Source organism: Adiantum capillus-veneris, chromosome 10, assembly GCF_014529385.1.
Source record: "Adiantum capillus-veneris isolate H3 chromosome 10, ASM1452938v2, whole genome shotgun sequence".
Taxonomy (NCBI): Eukaryota; Viridiplantae; Streptophyta; class Polypodiopsida; order Polypodiales; family Pteridaceae; genus Adiantum; species Adiantum capillus-veneris.
In genome coordinates, this window is record NC_140940.1 from 23,345,225 (window position 1) to 23,369,635 (window position 24,411).

At 45.6% G+C, this 24,411-nt stretch overlaps 1 protein-coding gene across 3 annotated transcripts in view; it reads left to right on the top strand.

The window, feature by feature from the left end:
- Window positions 1-307: 307 nt before the first annotated feature.
- The window catches only part of LOC147448550 (protein PARALOG OF AIPP2-like), a 63,595-nt gene continuing 39,491 nt past the window's right edge, over window positions 308-24,411 (top strand). The window contains exon 1 of one of the 3 annotated variants that reach the window (XM_086521110.1): window positions 308-476. In XM_086521110.1, coding sequence (XP_086377236.1) covers window positions 459-476 — 18 coding nt within the window. In that variant the 5' untranslated portion in view covers window positions 308-458. Of the gene's footprint in view, window positions 477-566; window positions 815-1,902; window positions 1,944-24,411 lie in introns of those variants that run through there. The other 2 variants (XM_086521111.1, XM_086521112.1) reach the window with 2 other exon arrangements.

Sequence of the window (24,411 nt, forward strand, 5' to 3'; positions counted from 1 at the left end):
TAAGCAGACAATGGCCTACGTTGCTGCGACTTAGAGCTGGCTGCCTGCGTTGCTGAGACTCAAAGCTGGCGAGGCGACAATTTTCCTGCGCGATAGTTTCGGTGCTGCTCGCTGTTTTTTTCAACAGTTTCGAACGAAACCGTATGCTGAGAGAATACAAGGGGCTTTTTGGGAATTTTAAAAATAAGAGGGACGAATGGGGAATTTCGGCAAATTGGAAGGGTATTTTGGTAATTTGCCCAACAAAATTTGTGCCGCTCCTGTAGTCCAGACTCCACGAGCGGTCTCGTAAATATTACTCTTTCAGACCGCTCGTAAATATTACTCTTTCAGGCGTGACGTTGACGGCGGAGCCCATTGCACGGTCTCTGTGTGTCACTATCGTCATGCAATTCGTTAAGTTGGGTTAAGCTTCTCTCTGGAGTTTGGACGAGTACCAGAATAGACCGCGATCGAAGATGGAGTGCGAGGAGGAGGTGAGCGCTCTCTGCCTTTTAGTTTTGCATTACAATAGCCATGGCTCAAAAGACCGCTGCACTTGTCACCGCCTGTGGAACGAGAGTACGAAGCGAACTTTGTGTGTGTGTGTGTGTGTTTGTGCGCGCGCATGCATGAGTGTCTTCACGTCCACAAAGGAGTTTCCAATCCAGGAAAATTACTATGCAACAGTGGAAATCCACTCGCAGTACATCAGAAGACCAAGAGCTGTGATGCTTATTTGCGACCTACCTTTTGTGATCCTTACGAGTCCCTAAGAAACCTTGCATAGCTGTCTTGGTGTGTTGCTAGCTTATATTGGCTCTATGGCTGCAAGGTGAGTGCAGTGTGCTTTTTTGAATGCTTGTTTGTGCTATATGGTCTTCTTGTAGATGACTACTGCGAGTGTTATCTTGTACTTTCCTTCATAGTGAATCTGGGCTTTTCCTGGATTCCTTTGGGTATAAAGGATTGTTTGATGTGATTGTATAGCTAGTATCATGTCATCTGCGCAGGGTGGCTCCTAGAGGTGGACTATCAATGGATTTTACTCTTTTACATGGGTCATGATCTCATGTAATAAAATTTTTAAAGATTCTTCCTCACAGGGGGTTGTTTGACCCCATGTGGAGGGTGAATCCCGAATGCTGAATCCGGTGCCGATGGGGTGAGGGCACCGCGAGGGCACTGCCCTGCACTTGCCAAAAACGTCACAAAAGCTTAGATATCCACCAGCTGAGTGGATCGAGGAGGGCATCCATGAGGTGGTAGAGGCATGGGGAGGGCTGCACATGGCACGGAGGCACCATCGGGCCTTAGGCTCCTCCTCTTCTGAAAAAATGCCCAAGGCAAGCAGGCTGCCAGTACACAAATATAGCATTTCTTGTCTCCTCTCAGAGAATTTCTTTCTTCAAACGATTTGTTAGAAAAGTGCCTTTTCTCTCCTTGTCCTCGCCCAGAATTCTTCAACTTGTCAGCTACATCAGGGGAGGGTTTCTTTGTGTAAGGTACAAAAGGCTTTGCAGAAACATTGCCCTTGGCTGAAAACTGTTTGCCCATGGACTCTCTCTTGTTGCCATCAAATCCACCGGAATTTCCTTTCGACAAATTATTGGCCACGGTCACATTCTCATTCAAGTGAGTCTTTGTACAGTGGTCCCCGATTCCTTGGGCAATCCACAACAATCTGTTCTAACAATGGCAAAAGCGAGTAGGTGCTGATTGACAACATTGCAGCTAGATCTCCTTATTGTACTTTTCAAGGTGCGCACATTTTTCCGCTTTTAACTCGTGCCATGTTGTCATCACATCCACTTTAAAAGTGTTTGTAAACCACGCAGGTGCGAAAAGCTGCTTGAAGTGGACCATGTGGATGCTTGACCTGACCTTGGTTCAACAATGCGATCCATCACTGAAGCGCATTTCCTTTCAAGAAAATGGCAGCCTTACGTATCTCCGAAGATTCTGTAACTATCCTCTCCATGTGGAGATCCATACTGAAAATGTTGAGATGCATGTTCGCATGGCTCGGTCAGCTCGTTACTTATTCTTGGTCAGCTGCGTGGTAGCTGTTCTTGCTACAGGCATCTAGTATGGCTACAACTGGTTAAGGTGGTGCTTCGAGAGTCTGGAGGGTGGTTCGACCATCCCCCTAGTTGGAGGCGCTTCTCTCTTTCGAAATTTTAGCAGCCTGTTGTACACAATCTATGGCATAGTAATAGGGAACGGGTGGAACGTGGCCTAAATGTTCTGAAACAGCGTTCCAGAACGGGTCCGGCTCTTGGAACGGAGTTAGGAACGAAACACTGTTCCGGAACGGGTTGTGACCGGAATGGCGACTCAGAACCATTGTTCCCAAAGAACATTTTTCGAAACAAATAGAAAAAATTGGTCTTTTAAAATTTACGATTTTTCTCCAAAATTTTGCAGGTTTTTTAAAAAATATAACTAAACTAGGAAAAATTTTACAATTTTTCCAAATTGTAAATTTTTATTTTACAGGTAGAAACCAAAACCTAGTAGGTGCAATGTAACTGTTTACAGGTTTTCTGTGGACATTGCTCAGAACGGGGCAAAACAGGCATTTGGAACGGTCAACTAAAGAAGTAAGTGTTCTTTTAACTAGCCATTTGGGGGCATATTTGGGGTTGTTTGGGGCTATTTGGAGGGCAAATTTGGGGGCTTGTCTCAAGCTTCCCCTCTTTCTCAAGCTCTTAACGTCTCTCTCTATTGAGCTACTCTCCTTCCTAAAGCTTTAAGCTTGGACATGGAGCAGCTTCCACCTCTTCTTTTCTTGCGGAAAGCACAACACCTCAAAGAACAAATGTGGCTTCTACCTCTCTTTCTCAAGTCCATTGTCACGGAGATGAGCATCACGTGCCAACAGAAAAGAACAGATTGAACAACTTTAAGCACTTCAAATAACGATTGAACTGAAAGAGATGCATGACACACGAGATGCAGAGTGGCGGAGTTCCGCCCCAAACCTTGGCACCCCTTTCGGTATTGCTTTATATTGCTTGAACTTAGTACAATGCCGGTACTTGCGCTCTGCACTTCACCTGGAAGAGTGCCAGAGTATGAGCCCTCCGCATATATTTAAAGGCCCTTGGCCTATGAAAAGCAGTTACATGAAAAGCATCAAACTCTAAAAGCATCTGGCCCAAAAGCTGGTGCTGAAAATCAGCGAGCGCAAATTATGGAAATCCGTACAGTTGCCTTGTCAGCACAATCAGCGTAAAATGCGGAATTCCGTACGGGTTTCCATGTCAGCATGTCAGCGTGTTTTGCGGGGGATCTGTGCAGCAATGCCACGTCATCACTTGATTGTGCATAAGATTTATGTGTGTGCGTTGGTCCTGCTTTATTTATTGTCTTTAGGTCACTTGGACCCCATCGAGAACTCCTCTTTAAAAATAGGCGACTCATCAAGACTTTGCCTATTGGTGAAACTTCTTCTGTTGCTTCTGCTTTTTTAGCTGCTTCTAGGGTTTATGCTTCTCGACTGGGATCTGCATGTTGGCTCCGTTCTTCAGTGGCTTGACACGTCAACAGTTTGTGACATCCATCCCTCCCTCGTGTCTCAAGCTCTCCCTGTCACAAAAATATGGAAGCGTAAACTTACTTTTAAAATGCAATTCATATACTCAAGAGAATTTGGAGAGAGAGAGAGAGAGAGAGAGAGAGAGAGAGAGAGAGAGAGAGAGAGAGAGAGAGAGAGAGAGAGAGCTTGACACATCATTGGGGACCAGAAGATAGGCTGGTTCCCCTCATAAAGAGAATTTCTTTATTACTAAGGGAGATTCTTACAAGCACAGGAACTGGGGCATTGCCTGTCCTCTATTCTTCTTTGTTTTGTTTTGACCACTGACTGAGAGAGTGTTTCCACTTTCCTTCTGCTAACAGGACTTTCCCTCTTCTGCAAGTAAAACGAACTAAAGGAGTGGATCACTTGGCTACACGGACCGCCTACAGACACTCGTCGGACGAACCACCCGACCATAGCCACCGTCCGGCAGTTCCCCGTGCTGGGGTAGCATCCGAGGATGTAGGCGTGCACCTGTAAGACTGAGCGTCCCATACCGCCCAGCCTCACCTCCTCCAGGTGACCTCGCGTACTCCTGGCACTCTGCCAGTGGGGGTCGATAACTGCAAATGAGGCCTTGGCTTCCCTTTTATAATAATGGCCGGCCACGTTGGCCGTGTTCACACTGCGTCCGCCCGGACACGACGCCCATTCTGATGGTGTCTGGGCTAGATCCCCTCTCGAGCGGGACATAACATACTTCCCCCCTTAAGAACCATTGATGTCCTCATCTGTCACGTGACACATCCAACCCTATGTGTCCGTGGACAAGCTACAACACGACAAGGGTTCAGTCAATCCAGTCGGTCTAGATTTAGAAGTGATCTGGCACTTTTGTGAGTGTGTTCGCAGACCGTGCATGTCCAGACACTTAGTGTAGATGCATATCCTCTGGTTGCACATAGCATGATCATAAGCATTCCGATCAGAATCCATCAGAATCCTTGAGGGGAATTTTCTAGTGCATTTAGCCTATTTTCCCTATTTTTGACATTTTTCACTTATTATTTTTAAGTGACTTTTGTTGGAAAGTAGGTAGGGCAAATTGAGTAAGTTTGTATATAAGCAAACCTAGACTAGCACTATTTGGCAGAAGAGGCAACAGGAGCCAAGCTCAACAGGCAACTTCTCAACAAGACCCCTTGGTGGATTTTCCCTCCAAGCAAGAAGAACCATCCCTCTAGCGTTTTCTCCATCAAGCACCATCGCCTAGATACAGCTGTATCAGCCTTGCGTTTTCAGCATTTGGATCATCGCCAGCAAGTCCCTTGCCTTAGCGTTTTTGCATCAGCAGATCTTCACCGTAAGTCAGCCCAAGCCTAGCGTTTTCAACAGCTTGCAAACACCAGCGTTTTCAGCCTTGCCATCGCCAGCAGAACCCCTTGTGACTAGCATTTTTGGTCATAGCAGATTCAGCCCTAAAGAGTAGCAGATTCAGCCCGGAAAGAACAACAGTTTTCAGCCCTTAAGAACCTCAGTTTTCAGCCCTAAAACCTGCAGATTTTCAATGTCAAAGACCTAAAGAATCTGCCCCCAAAATCAGCGTTTTTGGACTGTAGCAGATTTCAGCCCATAGCGTTTTTGGACAGCAGATACAAGCTTGCAGATTTCAGCCCTTAGGTCGGTGTCGTCATCCCCGTCGTCATCGTTGACATAGCCTAGACTTGCATGAGTCCCATACATTCAGTTTGTACCAGTTTGTGCAATCATAAGTAGACCACTCTCGCCGACGAGAGTGGGGCCTTCGGAGGAGGGTTTTACGTCTCTGGCGTCTTCTCTCTCTTCTCTCTCTATCTCTCAGCCTCATATACTTGCACGCACAGTGTCCACTCACTTTGTTTGTGATCATAGCACTTTCCATTAAGAACGGAAGGCTCTCCCTTCCATAAGAACTAAAAGGAACCTTGAGCACAGTTCGGAGCACTCATCTTGAGCAAAGCGCAAACATTCATTCCGTTGCACCTAACGTTGGTATCAGAGCTTTGGCAGTGTTCTGTATCACTCAAGGAAAGAACCACAAGAATCACAAGTTTTTTTTTTGCTTGTTGAGGTCGCACGAACCCAAGTTCGCTTGGGGATGTCGATTCCTAATCGTGTTTTTGAAGAGTAACAGGAATCCTAGGAAAGAAGGGCTTGTCCAGCCTCCTCTTGTGTCTCTTTTCACTCATTAAGAGCGGACCGTGCACTTAGCGGCCGGCCAATCGACGTGAGGTGGGAAAAAGCAACCTTGGTGTGAGCGCAAGGCCGCCAAGGGGTGCGCCCGCGGAAAGGAGTAAAACTCAGGTGAAGAGAAGATCCTTCTCAAATACGGTTTGCAAGAGAAAGAAAACCTCAAGAACCTCAGGAACCTCAAGACCCGCAAGAACCCAAGTTCCTCTTGAACTTAAGAACCCAAGACCACAAGAACCCACGACTTCAGAATGGTCATCACTCGAAGCGGAATGGATACTTCGCTTGGAGGTGATGAGCATGAGAGAGGCGACGAAGAATTTTCCCCACCAGGAGGTTTTTCCGACCCTCCCCCTTTCACATCTACGACAAGGATTGCACTAACTCCTATGGAGGCCTTGAAGCTGATGTTTATGGAAAGGAATTTAGAACACGAAGCAAAAAATGCAGAAAGAATGGTAGAAATGAAACGCAGACACGTAGAAGACAAAGCAGAAAGAAAGGCAAGACAAGAACAGCACGACCGACACATGCAAGAGTTCTTGCGACTCTTTTCTCAAGTGCCGGCACAGATGCAAGAGATTCAGGAGATGGAGACTCTCTCAGTCTCTTCTTCTCTCAAGCATGACACACAGGATTTGCATGATTATGAGAAGCATGATGATGATTTGATTGACAATGATGAGCATAATGATTTGGATGACAATAACAAGCATGATGATTTGCATGATCAAGATGTGATTTCTCACAAGCATGATGAGTTGCATGAAGATGATGTGATTGTTCACAAAGATGATGAGTTAGTAGAAGCTAACCTCGTTGTAGATTCGATCAATCACGAAGAACCGATCTTGGCTTTCGAGTCGAGGTCTAAAGAACCCCCACAGGACGATTTGGTCATTCAGGAAGAACCGATTTGGGCTCTCGAGCCTAGGTCCAAAGAACCCTCACAGGAAGTATTATGTGTTCGCATGATTGATATGTACGCATTGTTTGAGTGTTTCATTCGTGATCGTTTTCTGTATTTTTCAGCGTCTTTATGTGATCCCACTTACTAGGCATGACCTATTGTACGTTGAGCACGTTTCACTCATGAATGAGCACGAATGTATGCGGATTGTTCATGAAAAGCTGAAAAGTATGCATTCAAGGAAGTCACATTCCATGTCTCTTCCTTGGCATGACACATTGGTAGAAAGAGCACATGAAAGTATGAGCACCAAGCATGCCCATTTCCATTGTGTTTTGCCACAGTTGATTGATTTAGATCAGCACGACAAGATTCGATCTCATTGTTTGCGTGTATGTGGTGAACGGTTTGGCACTCGGTCTATTTGTTCATCTACATTGCATGCACAGTCTTTGAGGAAGAGAAGATTTTTTCCAATCACTTTACATGGAATAGGTATGTGTTAGGTGCAACGGAATGAATGTTGTATTTTCTCAAGATTAGTGATCTTTATTGCTCAAGGTTCCTTTTAGTTCTTTAGGGAAAGAGAGAGCTTTCCGTCTTGTGGAGAGTGCTATGATCACGAACAAAGTGAGTGGATATTGTGCGTGCAAGTGAATGAGACTGAGAGAAGGAGAGAGAAGAGATACAACACCGAGAGGTTGTAAAACCCTCCTTCGAAGGCCCCACTCTCGTCGGCGAGAGTGGTCTACTTGATTACACAAAGGTGTACAATGCGTATGCAATGGGACTATGGCGATGACGACGACGATGATGACGACGGCGACTTGATGGCTGAAATCTGGGATCTTCTTTAGGCTGAAATTCTTGGACTGTTTCGGTGCGGAAATGACTGTTTTTCTTGTTGCTTTACTGGCTGAAAATGACTGTTGTGTCGGGGGCTTAGGGCTGAATAAAAACGCTGACCTTCTGCCCTGTTCTGGCTGCGTTTTTATGTCAATCTCTTATGCTGAAAATCGCTGGACAGCAGATCTACTTGAAGCCGAAAACGTTGGTATGGCAGCCCTCCTAGCGTTAGTGGTTTCTGATAGACACGCTGAAATGCAGGGATAAAAATGCTAAGTGCTGAGGTGGTTTGGTTGCGGGAAAACTCCACGGATGGGGCTGATCTGCTGGGAATGAAAACGCCAATGAAGAGGGAAGCTTCAAGGCGATGGTTCTGCTGGGAATCCCCACGAAGGAGGAGGTCCAAAAACGCTGGGGTGTTCTTGGTGCCTGTTGAGCGGGAGCTCCTGCTGCCTCTTCTGCTAGAAAGTGCTAACTTGGGTTTGCTTATATATTGACTTAGCAAAATTGCCCTACCTACTTTTGTTGGAAAGTCACTTAAAAATAATAAGTGAAAATACCAATAAATAGGAAAATAGGCTAAATGCACTGGAAAATTTTCCTAACTGATGCTAATGGATTCTGATGGGAATTCCGATGATCATGCTGTGTGCAACCGGCGGATATGCATCTATGCTAAGTGACTGGGCACGCACGGTCTACGAATAGACTCACAAAAGTGCCAGATCACTGCTAATCTAACTTGACATGACTGATTGAACCCTGCTGTGGTGTAGCTTGTCCACGGATGCATAGGGTTGGAATGTGTCACGTGACATCCCCTCCTTTTCAAAGTGAGATAGTGGTACCGAACTGTATGGCGTTGAGGAAGATCGCCGACAGCATCCGGAATCCTGGAAGGGACTCTTTGCCGGCCCACTCTGATGGGTGGGTCGTGCGGTACTTGAACTTCATAAAGGTCTGCAACGCTTGCTTCTTTGGGCCGCGCCGAAAGCGACACAAAGTCTTCTGTGGCTCCTTTCTTGCTTCAACTTTGTCTAGAGTCCTGCTTCTTTCGTCTTCAAGAATCTCCATGGCTGAAAATTCCTGAAACCATCTCCAACACAAAACCATGAATATACCCATTCCATGTAAAGTGAAGGAAAAAAATCTTGTCTTCTCTAAAGATTGTGTATGCAATGTAGATGAACATATAGACGGAGTGACAACCCGTTCATCAAACACATGCAAACAAGGAAATCGAATCTTTTCTGTTTGATCAAAATCAATCAAATGTGGCAAATCACAATGGAAATGCCCATGTTTGGTGCTCATACTATCATGTGCTCTTTCAGAAACTGTGTCATGCCAAGGAAGAGACATGGAATGCAACTTCCTTACATACAAACTTTTCAGCTTTTCATGAACAATCCGCATACATTCGTGCTCATCCATGAGAGAAACGTGCTCTACAATGTCATGCCTAGGAAAAGGGATCACATAACGTTGCTGACTAAAATATAGGAAACCTTCACGAATGAAACACTCGAACAATGCGTGCGTATCAATCATGCGAACACATAATACTTCCTGTGATGGTTCTTTGGACCAAGGCTCGAGAGCCAAGATCGCTTCTTCGGGATCTATCGAATCTTCTTGTGGGGGATCTATGGACCTCGACTCGAAGGCCAAGATCAGATCTTCGTGACTGATCGAATCTACAACGAGGTTAGCTTCGCTAGGAAAAGCATCCACTAACACATCATGCTTGTGAGAAATCACATCTTGATCATGCAAATCATCATGCTTGTGAGAAATCACATCTTGATCATGCAAATCATCATGCTTGTCATTGTCATCCAAATCATTATGCAAATCATTGGCATCCAAATCATCATGCTTATCATTGTGCTTCAAATCATCATGCAAATCATTATCATTCAATTCATCATGCTTCTCATCATGCAATTCCTGTGTGTCATGTTGTGGAGAAGAAGAGACTGAGAGAGTCTCCGTTTTCCGATTCTGTTGCATCTGTGCCTGAGCTTGAGAAAAGAGTCGCAATAACTCTTGCATTTGTGCTTTGTTCTCGTGATAAAATTCTACTTCTATGGTTGCCCTTCTTTCTTGGTACTTACGCTCGATGGCTGCCATATCTTCTTCGTAGGCTTTTCTTTCTGCTTCTCTTTCTTGGTCCAACTCCTCCATAGGAGTTAGTGCAATCTTTGTCGTAGATGGGGAAGGGTCGGAAAAACCTCCTGGTGGGGAAAATTCCTCTTCGCCTCTCTCATCCTCTTCACTTCCAAGCGAAGTATCCAATCTGCTTCGAGTGATGATCATTTGCAATCGTGGGTTCTTGTGGGCTCTTGGGGTCTTGGGTTCTTAAGTTCACGAGGAACTTGGGTTCCTGCGGGTCTTGGGTGCTGAAGTTCACGAGGAACTTGGGTTCTTGAGGGTCTTGAGGTCCTTGATTCGTGAGAATCCAGGGTTCTTGAGGTTCTTGAGGTCTTCTTTTGCTCGCAAATCGCGTTGGAGAAGGATCTTCTCTTCACCCGAGTTCTACCCTTTTCTGCGGGCGCACCCCTTGGCGGCCTTGCGCTCACACCAAGGTTGCTTTTTCCCACCTCACGTCGATTGGCCGGCCGCTAAGTGCACGGTCCGCTCTCAATGAGTGAAAAGAGACACAAGGGGAGGCTGGACAAGCTCTTCTTTCTAGGGATTCCTGTCACTCTTCAACAAAACACGATTAGGAATCGCCACGCCCAAGTAAACTTGGGTTCGTGCGATCGCAACAAGCAAAAAAAAATCTTGCGGTTCTTGTGGTTCTTTCCTTGAGTAATGCAGAACACTTCCAAAGCTCTGATACCAATGTTAGGTGCAGCGGAATGAATGTTGTATTTTCTCAAGATTAGTGATCTTTATTGCTCAAGGTTCCTTTTAGTTCTTTTGGGAAAGAGAGAGCTTCTTGTGGAGAGTGCTATGATCACGAACAAAGTGAGTGGATATTGTGCGTGCAAGTGAATGAGACTGAGAGAAGGAGAGAGAAGAGATACGACACCGAGAGGTTGTAAAACCCTCCTCCGAAGGCCCCACTCTCGTCGGCGAGAGTGGTCTACTTGATTGCACAAAGGTGTACAATGCGTATGCAATGGACTGATGCAATGGGACTATGCCGATGACGACGACGATGATGACAACGGCGACTTGATGTGTAACAGACTTGGACACTCCAAGTCAAGAATCAATCACGACAGCACCAAATAACCACTTCAAACAATTCAGAGATGACAATAGATTTTACACTGGCTCGGCGGAGTTCTGTGCCTAGAGATATTGGCCCCAAAGACTGGCGTCCCTTTCGGTATTTCTTTTTGTATTAATCAATCTTCAAAGTACAAGAGAGCGGTTAGGGTTTCACTCTCAGACTCTGCGTCCACATGCTCTGAGAAGTGAATGCCCAAACCACTTATTTAAAGTTACAAGGGATGCCCAAAAGTAGAGCCCCAAAAGCTTGAAAGCAAAAGCTCTTCTCTCTCTCTCACAGAGAGCTTCTAAAAGCAAAAGCAAATTCTCTCTCTCAATGAGAGCCAGTAAAAAGCAAGTTCTCTTTTTCCCAAATCATAGCAAAAAGCCGAGATTTTCGTCGCCGAAAATTTCAAAAAAAAAAATAATTTTTTTTTGCTTTTCCATCTCCGCGATTTCTGAAAATTAGGGTTTTTGGCAAAAATTAGGGTTTGCAGGAATTTTTAGGGTTTCTGGCAAAAATTAGGGTTTCTGCTGTTCGCCACGTCATCACTTTGTGACATACCCCCCTCTTGAAAGCATTGTAATCGACCGCGATTACGCCTGCAAAACCGACGAAAGCCATAAACCGTCTTAGCAGACATTGACTGAAAGTACCTACGTACTAGGAACACACATCTAGCACATGTACAAAATCGACAGTCACATCACACGACATCACAGGACATCACTAGACATCACAGGACATCACATGACATTCAACATTCATTCGGATCTTAGACCATGATTTATCGGCAATCACATCTAGGTCCAATCGGGACCTCATCGATGTCCGATTGACTAACCCCTATTGCAACCATGTCTATTCGAGATCAATCAGACCAAAATGCTGCAGTCATTTCGGCTATCAGTTCCTGCACTCAAAAGAAGTGAAGAAACAAATCAGTATCATTATCAGAATTCCATTTCATAAAGTCATCCAGCAGAATACTGTCAGCTATCAATATCCCTGAAGCTCAAAGAGACATCAGTGACTTTAGTATCAAAATCGATGCATCTGTTGACAAAGGAGCGGAGTGACTCCCCTCTTGTGCATCCCACTGCACCAGATCTCCGGCCAAGCTGAATTCTGGGTTCCGTTTGGAGTAGACTATGCTAAACCAAAACATCGAGGTAAAGTTTCACAATCCGAGGAGTATCTGCTAGGTCCTCCTCCTCCATCCACTTCGCATCAAATGCAGGAAAGTTCTTGAAGTTAACCAAGAACCGCCTTCGGACTTTACCTTTCTTCGTTGCTTCTTCTTCTTAGGGTTTAGGCCCCTCTGCCGTGATCTGAAGGTTCGCTGTGTTCTTTAGACACGTCAGTAGTTTGTGACATCCCCCCTTCTTGAAAAAAAGTAATCGTCCGCGATTACAGCATATCTGCAAAACAACTCAAGTTAGCTCAAAAATTTCTGAGGGTCATTCCGAGGGACAATCCGAGAAAATCAATTTTCTCTTTTTTTTTTGTTAAGGAGTTGGCTTCTCCTTCCGTCCAAGTCGGAACTCTTGATATTCCGATATAGTAAAATTAGCGATCACACCGAGACCGCACTAATCTTCCACGGGTGTCTTGATGCACTAAAATTACATATTTAGGCAAACTCATCTAATTCGAAATATTCAGTAGTTGGCACACCACAATGCAACACAAATGCTCACATATGCATGTTACAAGACACAACAAACAGCGCCGCTGAGCACTCCCCCAAGACAAACAGTCTACGGTATGAAGCTACTCAATGACTACCTCATCACTCCCCCCGCAAATAACCTAAAAAGGTCCGAGTCATGAGCTCAGAGGACTATACAACCGAAAAAAAAATAAAAATTGGGGATCTGATTTCCCGTAGAAGAGAAATCGGCCGTGCTTTGATACCACTGTAACAGACTTGGACACTCCAAGTCAAGAATCAATCACGACAGCACCAAATAACCACTTCAAACAATTCACAGATCACAATAGATTTTACACTGGCCCGGCGGAGTTCCGTGCCTAGAGATATTGGCCCCAAAGATTGGCGCCCCTTTCGGTATTTCTTTTTGTATTAATCAATCTTCAAAGTACAAGAGAGCGGTTAGGGTTTCACTCTCAGACTCTGCGTCCACATGCTCTGAGAAGTGAATGCCCAAACCACTTATTTAAAGTTACAAGGGATGCCCAAAAGCAGAGCCCCAAAAGCTTGAAAGCAAAAGCTCTTTTCTCTCTCTCACAGAGAGCTTCTGAAAGCAAAAGCAAATTCTCTCTCTCAATGAGAGCCAGTAAAAAGCAAGTTCTCTTTCTCCCAAATCATAGCAAAAAGTTGAGATTTGCGTCGCCGAAAATTTCCTTTTTTTTTTTGCTTTTTCACCTCCGCGATTTTCGAAAATTAGGGTTTTTGGCAAAAATTAGGGTTTGCAAGAATTTTTAGGGTTTCTGGCAAAAATTAAGGTTTCTGTTGTCTGCCACGTCATCACTTTGTGACATGATGGCTGAAATCTGGGATCTTCTTTAGGCTGAAATTCTTGGACTGTTTCGGTGCGGAAATGACTGTTTTTCTTGTTGCATTACTGGCTGAAAATGATTGTTGTGTTGGGGGCTCATGGCTGAATAAAAACGCTGACCTTCTGCCCTGTTCTGGCTGCGTTTTTATGTCAATCTCTTATGCTGAAAATTGCTGGACAGCAGATCTACTTGAAGCTGAAAACGTTGGTATGGCAGCCCTCCTAGCGTTAGTGGTTTCTGATAGAAACGCTGAAATGCAGGGATAAAAACGCCAAGTGCTGAGGTGGTTTGGTCGCGGGAAAACTCCACGGATGGGGCTGATCTGCTGGGAATGAAAACGCCAATGAAGAGGGAAGCTTCAAGGCGATGGTTTTGCTGGGAATCCCCGCGAAGAAGGAGGTCCAAAAACGTTGGGGTGTTCTGGGGGGGTACTGTTGAGAAGTTGCCTGTTGAGCGGGAGCTCCTGTTGCCTCTTTTGCCAGAAAGTGCTAACTTGGGTTTGCTTATATATTAACTTAGCAAAATTGCCCTATCTACTTTTGTTGGAAAGTCACTTAAAAATAATAAGTAGGAAAATAGGCTAAATGCACTGGAAAATTCCCCTAACTGATGCTAATGGATTCTGATGGGAATTCCGATGATCATGCTGTGTGCAACCGGAGGATATGCATCTATGCTAAGTGGCTGGGCATGCACGGTCTACGAATAGACTCACAAAAGTGCCAGATCACTGCTAATTTAACTTGACGGGACTGACTGAACCCTGCTGTGGTGTAACTTGTCCACGGACACATAGGGTTGGAATGTGTCACGTGATAGTATGTTCATGGTTTTGCGTTGGAAGTGGTTTGAGGAATTTTCAGCCATGGAGATTCTTCAAGAAGAAAGAAGCATGACTCTTGACGAAGTTGAAACATCAAAGGATCCTCAGAAGACTTTGTGTCGCCTTCGGCGCGGCCCAAAGAAGCAAGCGTTGCAGACTTTTATGAAGTTCAAGTACCGCACGACCCACACATTAGAGTGGGCCGGCGAAGAGTCCCTTCTAGGATTCCGGATGCTATTGGCGATCTCCCTTGATGCCATACAGTTTGGTATCAGTACCTCACTTTGAAAAGGAGGGGATGTTACGTGACACATCCAACCCTATGTGTCCGTGGACAAGCCACAACACGACAAGGGTTCAGTCAATCCAGTCGGTCTAGATTTAGAAGTGATCTGGCACTTTTGTGAGTCTGTTGGCAGACCGTGCATGTCCAGACACTTAGTGTAGATGCATATCCTCCGGTTGCACACAGCATGATCATAAGCATTCCGATAAGAATCCATCAGAATCCTTCAGGGGAATTTTCTTGTGCATTTAGCCCAAAGTTACTTGGAACGGGAACGGGGAACGGGAACGGGGGGCTTCGAAACGGTACCGGAACGTATAGGCGGGGACCGGAACGCGAACGCCGGAACGGTCCACCAAAAAACGCTGAAATTAGCCTCAAAACAGCCTATAAGTTAGGAAACAACTATAAGCCAAGCTTCTAACACCTACTTGGACAATTAGAATCATGTTCAAGCATGTTTTAAGTTTCAACATGTCGCTTGTGCGCGATGCGCGTTAGTGGTTGCGGATGTAAATTCAATTTACCGGGGTTATAGACACCTCATAACATACTAAGTGCATCACAAATAACATTATCTAGGAAGTGCAAAGATTGAAGAGCTCAATAAAGTTGAATAGACAGAAAGACGGATTAAAAACTTAAAAGACTATGACTATATAGTATAAATTCAAGTGTGGCTTATAAGGCCAGCCAAGGCACTACAAAAAGGTAAGCACTGAGAAAAGATAAGAGTCGAGGCTCAAGAGTAAAGACTAGCCACTATGGACTCAAGAGCTCAATACATAGATGCCAAAATGCCATAATGGAAACATGTCAAGGGCCAAGGCTCAAGGACCAGTGGCAGAAGAGCCAGCCTGCCAATCTGTAGTGGTGTCATGGAGATCATGGATGTCATCCCAATCCTCATCCCCAACAGGCTCGTCCGCATCATCCACTTCATGTAAAACCTCTGTAGATCCACCCTCCTCAAGTATCTCCGCCTCTGCCTCCATCTCCCATTGTAGAAAGGGATCTGATACTTTGGATGCCGACTTGCAAAGCATACGCAAGTTTGCACTCACAAATACAAGATCATTTGCTTTCTCCACTGCAAGTCGGTTTCTCTTCCTGGATGCAACGTGGGTATAAACACTCCACAATTGCTCCAAGCAAGAGGAGCTAACCGCTTGGCTGAGGATGCGGATAGCTAGTCTCTGAAGCTCTGGCCCATCTGAGCCATAGTCCTGCCACCACAAAACTGAGGAGATCTTGGTGCGATCAACTTGGGCATCGACAAGCCCAAATGATCCTCGCATATCCCTGTACATAGCAAGTTGATCCTTGATTTTGCGGCGCTCTTCTCGATCAGGGTGAAACATGGTCAAGATCTCGTTCCATTGCTTGGTCACCTCCCCATCATGCTCCTGTCCTGCACCTTGAAACTCTGGATCCAGCACAAAAGCCGCACCATGGAAAGGGGAAGCATAGGCGTCCCATCTGCTCTGACAAAGCAAGCTAATCTCCTCAAACCTATCTGCATTTGGCTCAAGTGTTTGGAGGGCCTCCACCATGCGATCCATGGCCTCATAAACCTTGCCAATGCAAGGTTGCATGCCATCAACTACTCGAAGCAAGTGGAGTACCGGCTGTACCATTTGGTCTATAGTCTTCAGTGACTCCCAAAACTGGGGATCCTCTGACTTGCTTGCACATAAGATCCCTGCGACTGAACCTGCGTAGGATGAGGAAGTATACTCCGTACTGATGAGGGTCTGCCGCACTGCACTCTGACATTCGCATAGGCGATGAACCATTAGGTAGTTGTAGGCAAAGCGGGTCTCGCAATACTTCAAGAGAACCTTACCCCCTGACCGCTTCAAGAATGCAGCACGAAGGAGATTGTGATTGTTGATGAAGGACACTATCTTGGACGCACTTGTAATGAGAGGCTCAATCCAAGGTAGGTGCCCTATATCCTTTAAAAGGTTATTGAGACAATGTGCCATACAAAATGACACTTTGATGCGGGGATACATGCCCTCCAAAATGGCGCCGGCTGCCCTGTTTGATGCCTCCCCATCCGTGACAAGCTGCAACACCATCTCTGGGCCAATGATCTCTATGGCAGACGCCCACTCTCCAGCAAGCACATCGGCGGATTTCCCTGTTTCTGTGGCGTCATGTGAGTGGGCAAAGTACATCTCTCCCTTGCAATAAGCCACAAGCCCATGAATGGATCTCCTCCTTGTGTCGCTCCATCCATCTGCAATGAGTGTCACTCCATACTTGGCCCATTGTCGCTTCATGTTTACGGCTGCCATCTCCACAACGGTCTTCTCTCTATCAAGAAGAGTAGTACGGAGGGCCTCTGAAGTGGGTGGCACGTAGCGTGGCCCGTAATCCCCAATCCTTGTGCACATTGCCTTGAAGTAGTCCGACCTATACAATGTACATGTCACAAAGGTCAAAAGAGAAGACAATGTAGATTGAAAAACAAACATACTAGTTATGGTCATGATATGAAAGAGCATTGAGAACTTGGAACTTACCGAGCCTTTATGAAAGGGATATGATCGTGATAAAAAAAGCGGGCAACGGCGGCATCCACATCCTCCTTCTTTTTGGGATCCCATGACGAATCTAGAGTTTGTTGATGATGGGTGGGATGAGAGGGAGTGCTCGTTTGAAATGATGATTGAGCCGCCGCACTACTACCTCCAACGGAAGCGTGCGAATGAGTGGTAGAAGAAGGAAAAACCAAGTGATTGGGGTCAATGGCTTTCCGCTTGGGTCGATCATTTGCTTTGGCTCTTATGATGGCATCCTTGATCTCAAGCTCCTTCTTCTTCTCGGCCGTCACATTAATGCAAAGTTTCACTTGCTCCCCCACTATGTGAAGGAGATGTGCTCGAACCTTGCTTGTCCCGGATTTGCGTTGAAATCCACATAGTTTGCACGTCCATGATCTTGCACCGCCTTCTTTGCCCAAGACTTCGGAGTGCACCTCATCCCACCATGAAGGCTCATCCTTCTTTCCTCTCTTACCAACCGAGGGACCTTCATTTGATGCGGAAGCTTGTGCCATGTTGATGGCGCTTGAGACTTGAGGCTTGAAACTCAAGAGAGAGATGGAGGGATGGAGCTTGAAAGTTGAGAGAGGGATGGAGCTTGAGAGAGGGATGCAATGAAGGAAATTGGAATGGAGCTTGCAAGTTGCGAGAGGGATGAAGCTTCAACCTTGAGAGCTTGTGGCTTCGAGCTTGAGAGAGAGGGTGAGAGAGGCTTGAAGCTTCAAGCTTGAGAGAGGGTGTGAGAGAGTGGCTTCAAGCTTCAAGCTTGAGAGGGAGGGTGAGAGGGAGAGAGTGGTGCTTCAAGACTCAAGTAGCAATGCGGGAGAGTGAGGGCTATGAAATTGTGAGGGGTGTGCATTAGCTTTTATAGGAGAAAATAGTGAAGACCCCCCCTCCCCCCCCCCCCAAACACACACACACCTCTAGTGTGAACCATCCCATGAGTGGGCGCTCCAAAAACTGCCGCCTGTTTTTGAAATTTAAAAACTGCCACCCAAATTTGAATTTTAAAAATTGCCGCCAGACGTTCCGTCCGGCCGTTCCGGACCGTTCCGTCCCGTTCCGCCCTGCTGGAACGCCGTTCCGTTGTTACGTTCCGGAACCGGAACGTCCGCCCGTTCCCGTAGCCATTTCCCCGGCCGGCCTTGCTTGGAACGCCGTTATGGAACGAAATGCCCCCGTTCCGCCCGTTCCGTGTTACTGTGATTTAGCCTATTGTCCCTATTTTTGACATTTTTCACATATTATTTTTAAGTGACTTTTGTTGGAAAGTAGGTAGGGCAAATTGAGTAAGTTTGTATATAAGCAAACCTAGACTAGCACTATTTGGTAGAAGAGGCAACAGGAGCCAAGCTCAACAGGCAACTTCTCATCAAGACTCCTTGGTGGATTTTCCCTCCAAGCAAGAAGAACCATCCCTCTAGCGTTTTCTCCATCAAGCACCATCGCCTAGATCTGTATCAGCCTTGCGTTTTCAGCATTTGGATCATCGCCAGCAAGTCCCTTGCCTTAGCGTTTTTGCATCAGCAGATCTTCACCGCAAGTCAGCCCAAGCGTAGCGTTTTCAACAGCTTGCAAACAGCAGCGTTTTCAGCCTTGCCATCGCCAGCAGAACCCCTCATGACTAGCGTTTTTGGTCATAGCAGATTCAGCCCTAAAGAGTAGCAGATTCAGCCCGGAAAGAACAACAGTTTTCAGCCCTTAAGAACCTCAGTTTTCAGCCCTAAAACCTGCAGATTTTCAGCGTCAAAGACCTACAGAATCTGCCCCCAAAATTAGCGTTTTGGGACTGTAGCAGATTTCAGCCCATAGCGTTTTTGGACAGCAGATACAAGCTTGCAGATTTCAGCCCTTAGGTCGGTGTCGTCATCCCCGTCGTCATTGTCGACATAGCCTAGACTTGCATCAATCCCATGCATTCAGTTTGTACCAGTTTGTGCAATCATAAGTAGACCACTCTCGCCGACGAGAGTGGGGCCTTCGGAGGAGGGTTTTACAACGTCTTTGGTGTCGTATCTCTCCTCTCTCTCTATCTCTCAGTCTCATACACTTGCACGCACAATGTCTACTCACTTTGTTCGTGATCATAGCACTTTCCAGTAAGAACGGAAGGCTCTCCCTTCCATAAGAACTGAAAGGAACCTTGAGCATAGTTCGGAGCACTCATCTTGAGCAAAGCACAAACATTCATTCCGTTGCACCTAACACATCAATGAAACTCGTCATAAGTCTTTTGGCGTGAATAACGGGTACGATGATCTAAAACTGCCTCTGGTTGTCGAGGAATATGCTCAATTTGCATATCTTGCCATTCCTTTTTCCTCGATGGGCACAACAACGTCGGCTTCGCCCAATTTTACTTTAAGGTGGCGACATGAAATACACTAACATCCGAAGGAAGAGTCAGTTTATAGGCAACTTGGCTAATCTTCTTTGTGATCATTACGGACGACAATATCTAGCTGAAAGCTTATAATGCTTTCTTGTTCGCATAGTCTTGGAGTTGGAATCCTTGGGTATCTTGAGACCCACATCTAGAGTCCTTGGAGACCTCTTTTGATTAGCATAAGTAGTGACTCGATCATGAGCCGTTCTTATACTATCCTTAGCCAATTCGAGCATTTCTTGCATGTCATACAGGAAATCACGAGCTTGGCATTCCTTGACTTTCTCTAAGCCAATAGCAATCGGGGATTTAGGCTCGAATCCATACATCAGCATGAATGGGCTAAATCTAGTAGCAGAATGCTTGCTACTATTATAGGCAAACTCTAACTGTGGAAGGTACTTTTCCCAATCAGACTGCCCGTGAGAGACATAGGCTCTCAACATGTCCTCTAATGTTTGATTCATCCTCTCAGTTTGTCCGTCGGACTCAAGATGGTCAGAAGACGACATACTCAACTTCGTCTGAAGATGAGCAAACACATCTCGCCAAAATCGGCTAGTGAACTTAGTATCTCGATCATTGACGACATCCTCTGGCAGACCATACAGCTTATAAAACTGATCAACAAATAAAACCGCCAACTCATGGCTTTTTACTGTCGATTTCGTTGGTATAAACTTCGCCATTTTTGTGAGTCTATCGACCACAACCCAAATAGCGTCATTGCCCCGACTGGTATTTGACAAACCAACGATGAAGTCCATGGAAATACTCTGCCACTTGGCATCTGGGATTTCCAATGGATGTAGCAGGCCAGCTTTCCTAAGGCGCTCTGCCTTATTGACCTGACATTGGGCGCATCTCTTCACATAGCTCTCTATGTAAGAGCGCATTCTTGGCCAATAGAAATATCGCTTGACCAAAGCAAAAGTTCTTTGGTTGCCTGGGTGCCCAGCGCTAGGAACATCGTGGCATTCGCACAAAATCCTTTGTCGAACCTCAGTGATTTCTGGCACGCAGACGTTTCCATATCTGAACAATAGTCCACCTCTAATGAAATATTGTTGCTGTCTTGTCTCTCTTGCATGACTTACTTGGGTCTCCGGATCACCCAAGCCTGTACGCGAATCATGCCCTGCTTCGACCTCGTTCCATATCTTGCCAAAATGGCCATCGGAACGACATAGCCCTCGGAGAGAGAGAGAAATCCGTCAAGATTTCAGCCATAGACAAGGCATTAACCTCAGGAATCCTGCTGAGCGCATCGACAACTCAATTGCTGGATTCTTTTCTATAACGGATCTCAAAGTCAAACTCTTGCATAAGCTCAACCCATCTAGCCTTCCGGCCTCTGAGATCACCCTGATCATATACATAGCGCAAAGAATGATGATCTGTCCGTGCAACAAACGTAGAGCCATACAAGTAGTGTCGCCATTTCCTCAAGGCGTGGACTACGGCGTAAAGCTCCTTCTCATACGTTGGATAACGCTTCTCAGCATCAGAAAGTTTCTTACTTTCAAACGCAACAGGACGTCCATCCTGGGATAATGCCGCACCAATGGCATAATCACTAGCATCCGTTTCAACCACAAACGGTTTGCTAGGATCCACAATGTGCAATATTGGCGCAGTAGTCACCAAGTGCTTTAGTGTCCGAAAGCTCTCGTCGAGACGCTCATTCCAGACAACAGGGGGTTACCTTTACGATGAGGACTCGAAGTCTTCGGCCCTTTTACCCCTCCTTTTAAAGTTGCGTAAGCGGAGCAGTAACTTTAGAGTAATCCTTGATAAACTTGCGAAAGAATCGAGTAAAGCCTAAAAAGGACTTTACTTGGCGCACATTCTTCAGAATGGGCCAATTTCGCACTTTATCCAACTTTTCAGGGTCAACACGAATTCCATCGCGAGTAATGATATGACCCAAGTACAGAATCTCTTTCCTAACGATTTCACACTTAGAAGCCTTGGCGTAAAGCTTCTCAGCTCTCAATACTTTGAGAACAACGCGTATATGCGCTAGGTGCTCAGACAAACTTCGGCTGTAGATCAAGATATCATCGAGAAATACAACAACGAAGCTGCCTAAAAATGGTCTCAACAGATCATTCATCATTTGCTGAAACGTAGATGGAGCATTGGTCAAACCAAAAGGCAAGACCAAAACTCATAGTGACCATAACGCGTATGGAAGCCTGTCTTGGGAACATCTTCCAGTTTGATCCGTATTTGATGATAGCCTGATCGCAGGTCTGTCTTCGTAAAATACAGCGCTCCATGGAGCTGATCTATCAGATTGTCCATGCGCGGGAGCGGATACTTGTTCTTGACAATGAGCTTGTTCAACCCCTTGTAATCCACGCAGAAGTGCATAGTGTTATCCTTCTTTCGAGAAAGTAACACTGACGCTCCCCACGGAGATTTACTTGGCCGAACAAAACATCTGTCGAGATAATCTTTCAGTTGCCGCTGAATCTCGTTCTCCCTGGTTTTACTAAACCGATAGGGTTACTTTGAGAAGGGCTGACTACCAACCACCAACTCAATGCCATGATCTACTCCTCTGGAAGGCGGCAAGCCAGGAGGTAGATCATCAAGAAAAACATCCTTGAAATCAGTCATGATTTCAAGGATAAGGTTGGATTCGTCGGAATCCCCAAGTTCAACAGAAGAACATGAAACATTTTTACGAAATTTAGTGACAGAAGTACCAAGCACTAATAATCAAACCAAACAGACGGTACACATTGATAAAAGTCAACATCAGAAGACTTTGTATCTTTATACATTTCCAAGGCAGTAACAACTGGTATTGCAAAACCATTATTTACAGAATTCTGATTACAAAGCGACACAGATACATGAGGCATGTCCTGCTTAACAAAAACAAGAGAATGATTTATATAGTCTATATACAATGAGTCTTGTTTATCATAAAACCATGGAATTCCTAAAATAACATCTGCTCTGTCCAGGCACATGATGTGTGTAATCAGCTAGCTCGAGCGATAAATCTAGAACCATCCGATTCCATATATCCGTATCCTCGCCATGAGCCATCTTCACGCGATACTCATGGTCATTGTCCCGCGTCCACAGTTTCTGCACCAATTTTGCATCCACAAAATTGTGTGAGCTTCCATTATCAAGGAGTACGGTCACGTCGTGACCATTGACCTACCAGGGAAACGGAGAAGATCGTGCTTATCAAACACTTTGATGCTGAAAGTATAGTTAGTGCATGAAGATTTCAACTTGAAGGACATCAGAGTTACGTGAGATCTCGTGAATCCGAATCGAAGGATGACCTTGCGGTTTCTTTGTCTTCTTTTTGGGGCAATCCTTGATTTGGTGACCTGTTTGGCCACATCCGAAGCAAGCCCCTTTCTTCATTGCATTGGCAATTGAAGCATTTTTGGCTTTCTTCTTCTCCTGAGAAGATCTCGGCGGTGATTTGAACTTATGTTGGAATCGGGGTCGCTTCCTCGAAGCGCCTCACCGGATTCATGGTGTGCAGTTCTTTTCTTCTCATAATTCACTCCATTTATCAAATGGAACGTCCTGGCCTTTGTGACTGCATCCTCGACGTTAGTCGGGGCTTTGTCCTTGATTAAGGCCCAACGGTAATCTTCATGTAATCCCAGCAAGTACATGTGCACAACGTGCGTGGAATCTACCTTGCAGAAAGTGAACGCTTCTTTGAAAGCCATGGTGTACTTGTCAAAAGACAAAGCTTTCATCGAAAGACTCTGCAGTTTGGTGTAAGTGTCACGTGACACATCCAACCCTGTGTGTTCGTGGACAAGCTACAGCACGACCAGGGTTTAGTTCAGTCAAGTCAGTCTTGAATAGGAAGTGATCTGGCACTTTTGTAAGTCTGTTCGCAGACCGTGCATGTCCAGACACTTAGATTAGATGCATATCCTCTGCTTGCACACAACATGACCATCAGATTACAGTCATAGTCCATCAGTAGCATTTTTACAATGCATAGACCTGTTTTCCCTATTTTTGACATTTTTCACTTATTTATTAAGTGACTGTTGTTGGGAATTGGGTAGGGCAAAATGACTAAAGAAATATATAAGCAAACCTAGTTCTAGCACTTTCTAGCAGAAGAGGCAGCACGAGCACCTTGCTCAACAGGCAACTTCTCATCAAGACCAACCCCCGCGACAACTCTAGCGTTTTCTCTCACCAGAAGGCCTAGCATTTTTGCAAGATAGATCAGCCTTGGCGTTTTTGCATTGCAGAGCAGCTTCAGCATTACCAGACACAGCAGAACCACTTTACGACATCAAATCAGCCCTAGCATTAGTAGATTTCCCCCAGCAGCAGAATTCAGCCCTAGCGTTTTTGGAGCAGCATGACCTCCGGCGTTTTGCAGTTCCGTCGTGACAGAACCAGCCCATAGACCAGCGTTTTTAGTTTTCAGCAGTCAATACCCGCAGAAGAAGTCCCGAACCTCGGAGATCTCACCTTCCCGCAGCAGATCCTCGCCGCACGGTGAAATCAACGAAGTTTACAGTTTCAGCCCGGAAAACGCAGATTTCAGCATCTGTGTCAGCGCGTCGTCATTGCATCGTCTCATCGACATCGTCACCGACATAGAGTCAGAACTCAGTAGATAAAAGATTTGCAGATTTCAGCCATTAGCAGTTTCAGATTTCAGCCTGTCTCGTCGTCGTCCTCATCGTCGTCGACATCGTCGGCAAGTCCAAAGCATTGTAGAGATTTGTGCAATCAATAGTAGACCTCTCTCGCCATAGAGAGTGGGGCCTTCGGAGGAGGGTTTGACAACATTCCGGTGTCGTATTCTCTTCTCTCTCTATCTCTCAGTCTCAGCACCTTCATTCACAGTGCCGATTCACTTTGTTTGTGATCACTTGCACTCTCTCATAAAAGAACGGAAGGCTCTCCCTTCCCTAAGTAAAAGGAACCTTGAGGACAGTTCGGAGCACTCATCTTGAGCAAAGTACAACATTCACTTCTGCTGCACCTTACATTGGTATTAGAGCCTTGGCAGTGTTCTGTATCACTCAAGGAAAGAACCACAAGAACCACAATTTTTTTGCTTGTTGCGGTCGCAGGTAACCCAAGATCTCTTGGGCGTGTCGATTCCTAATTG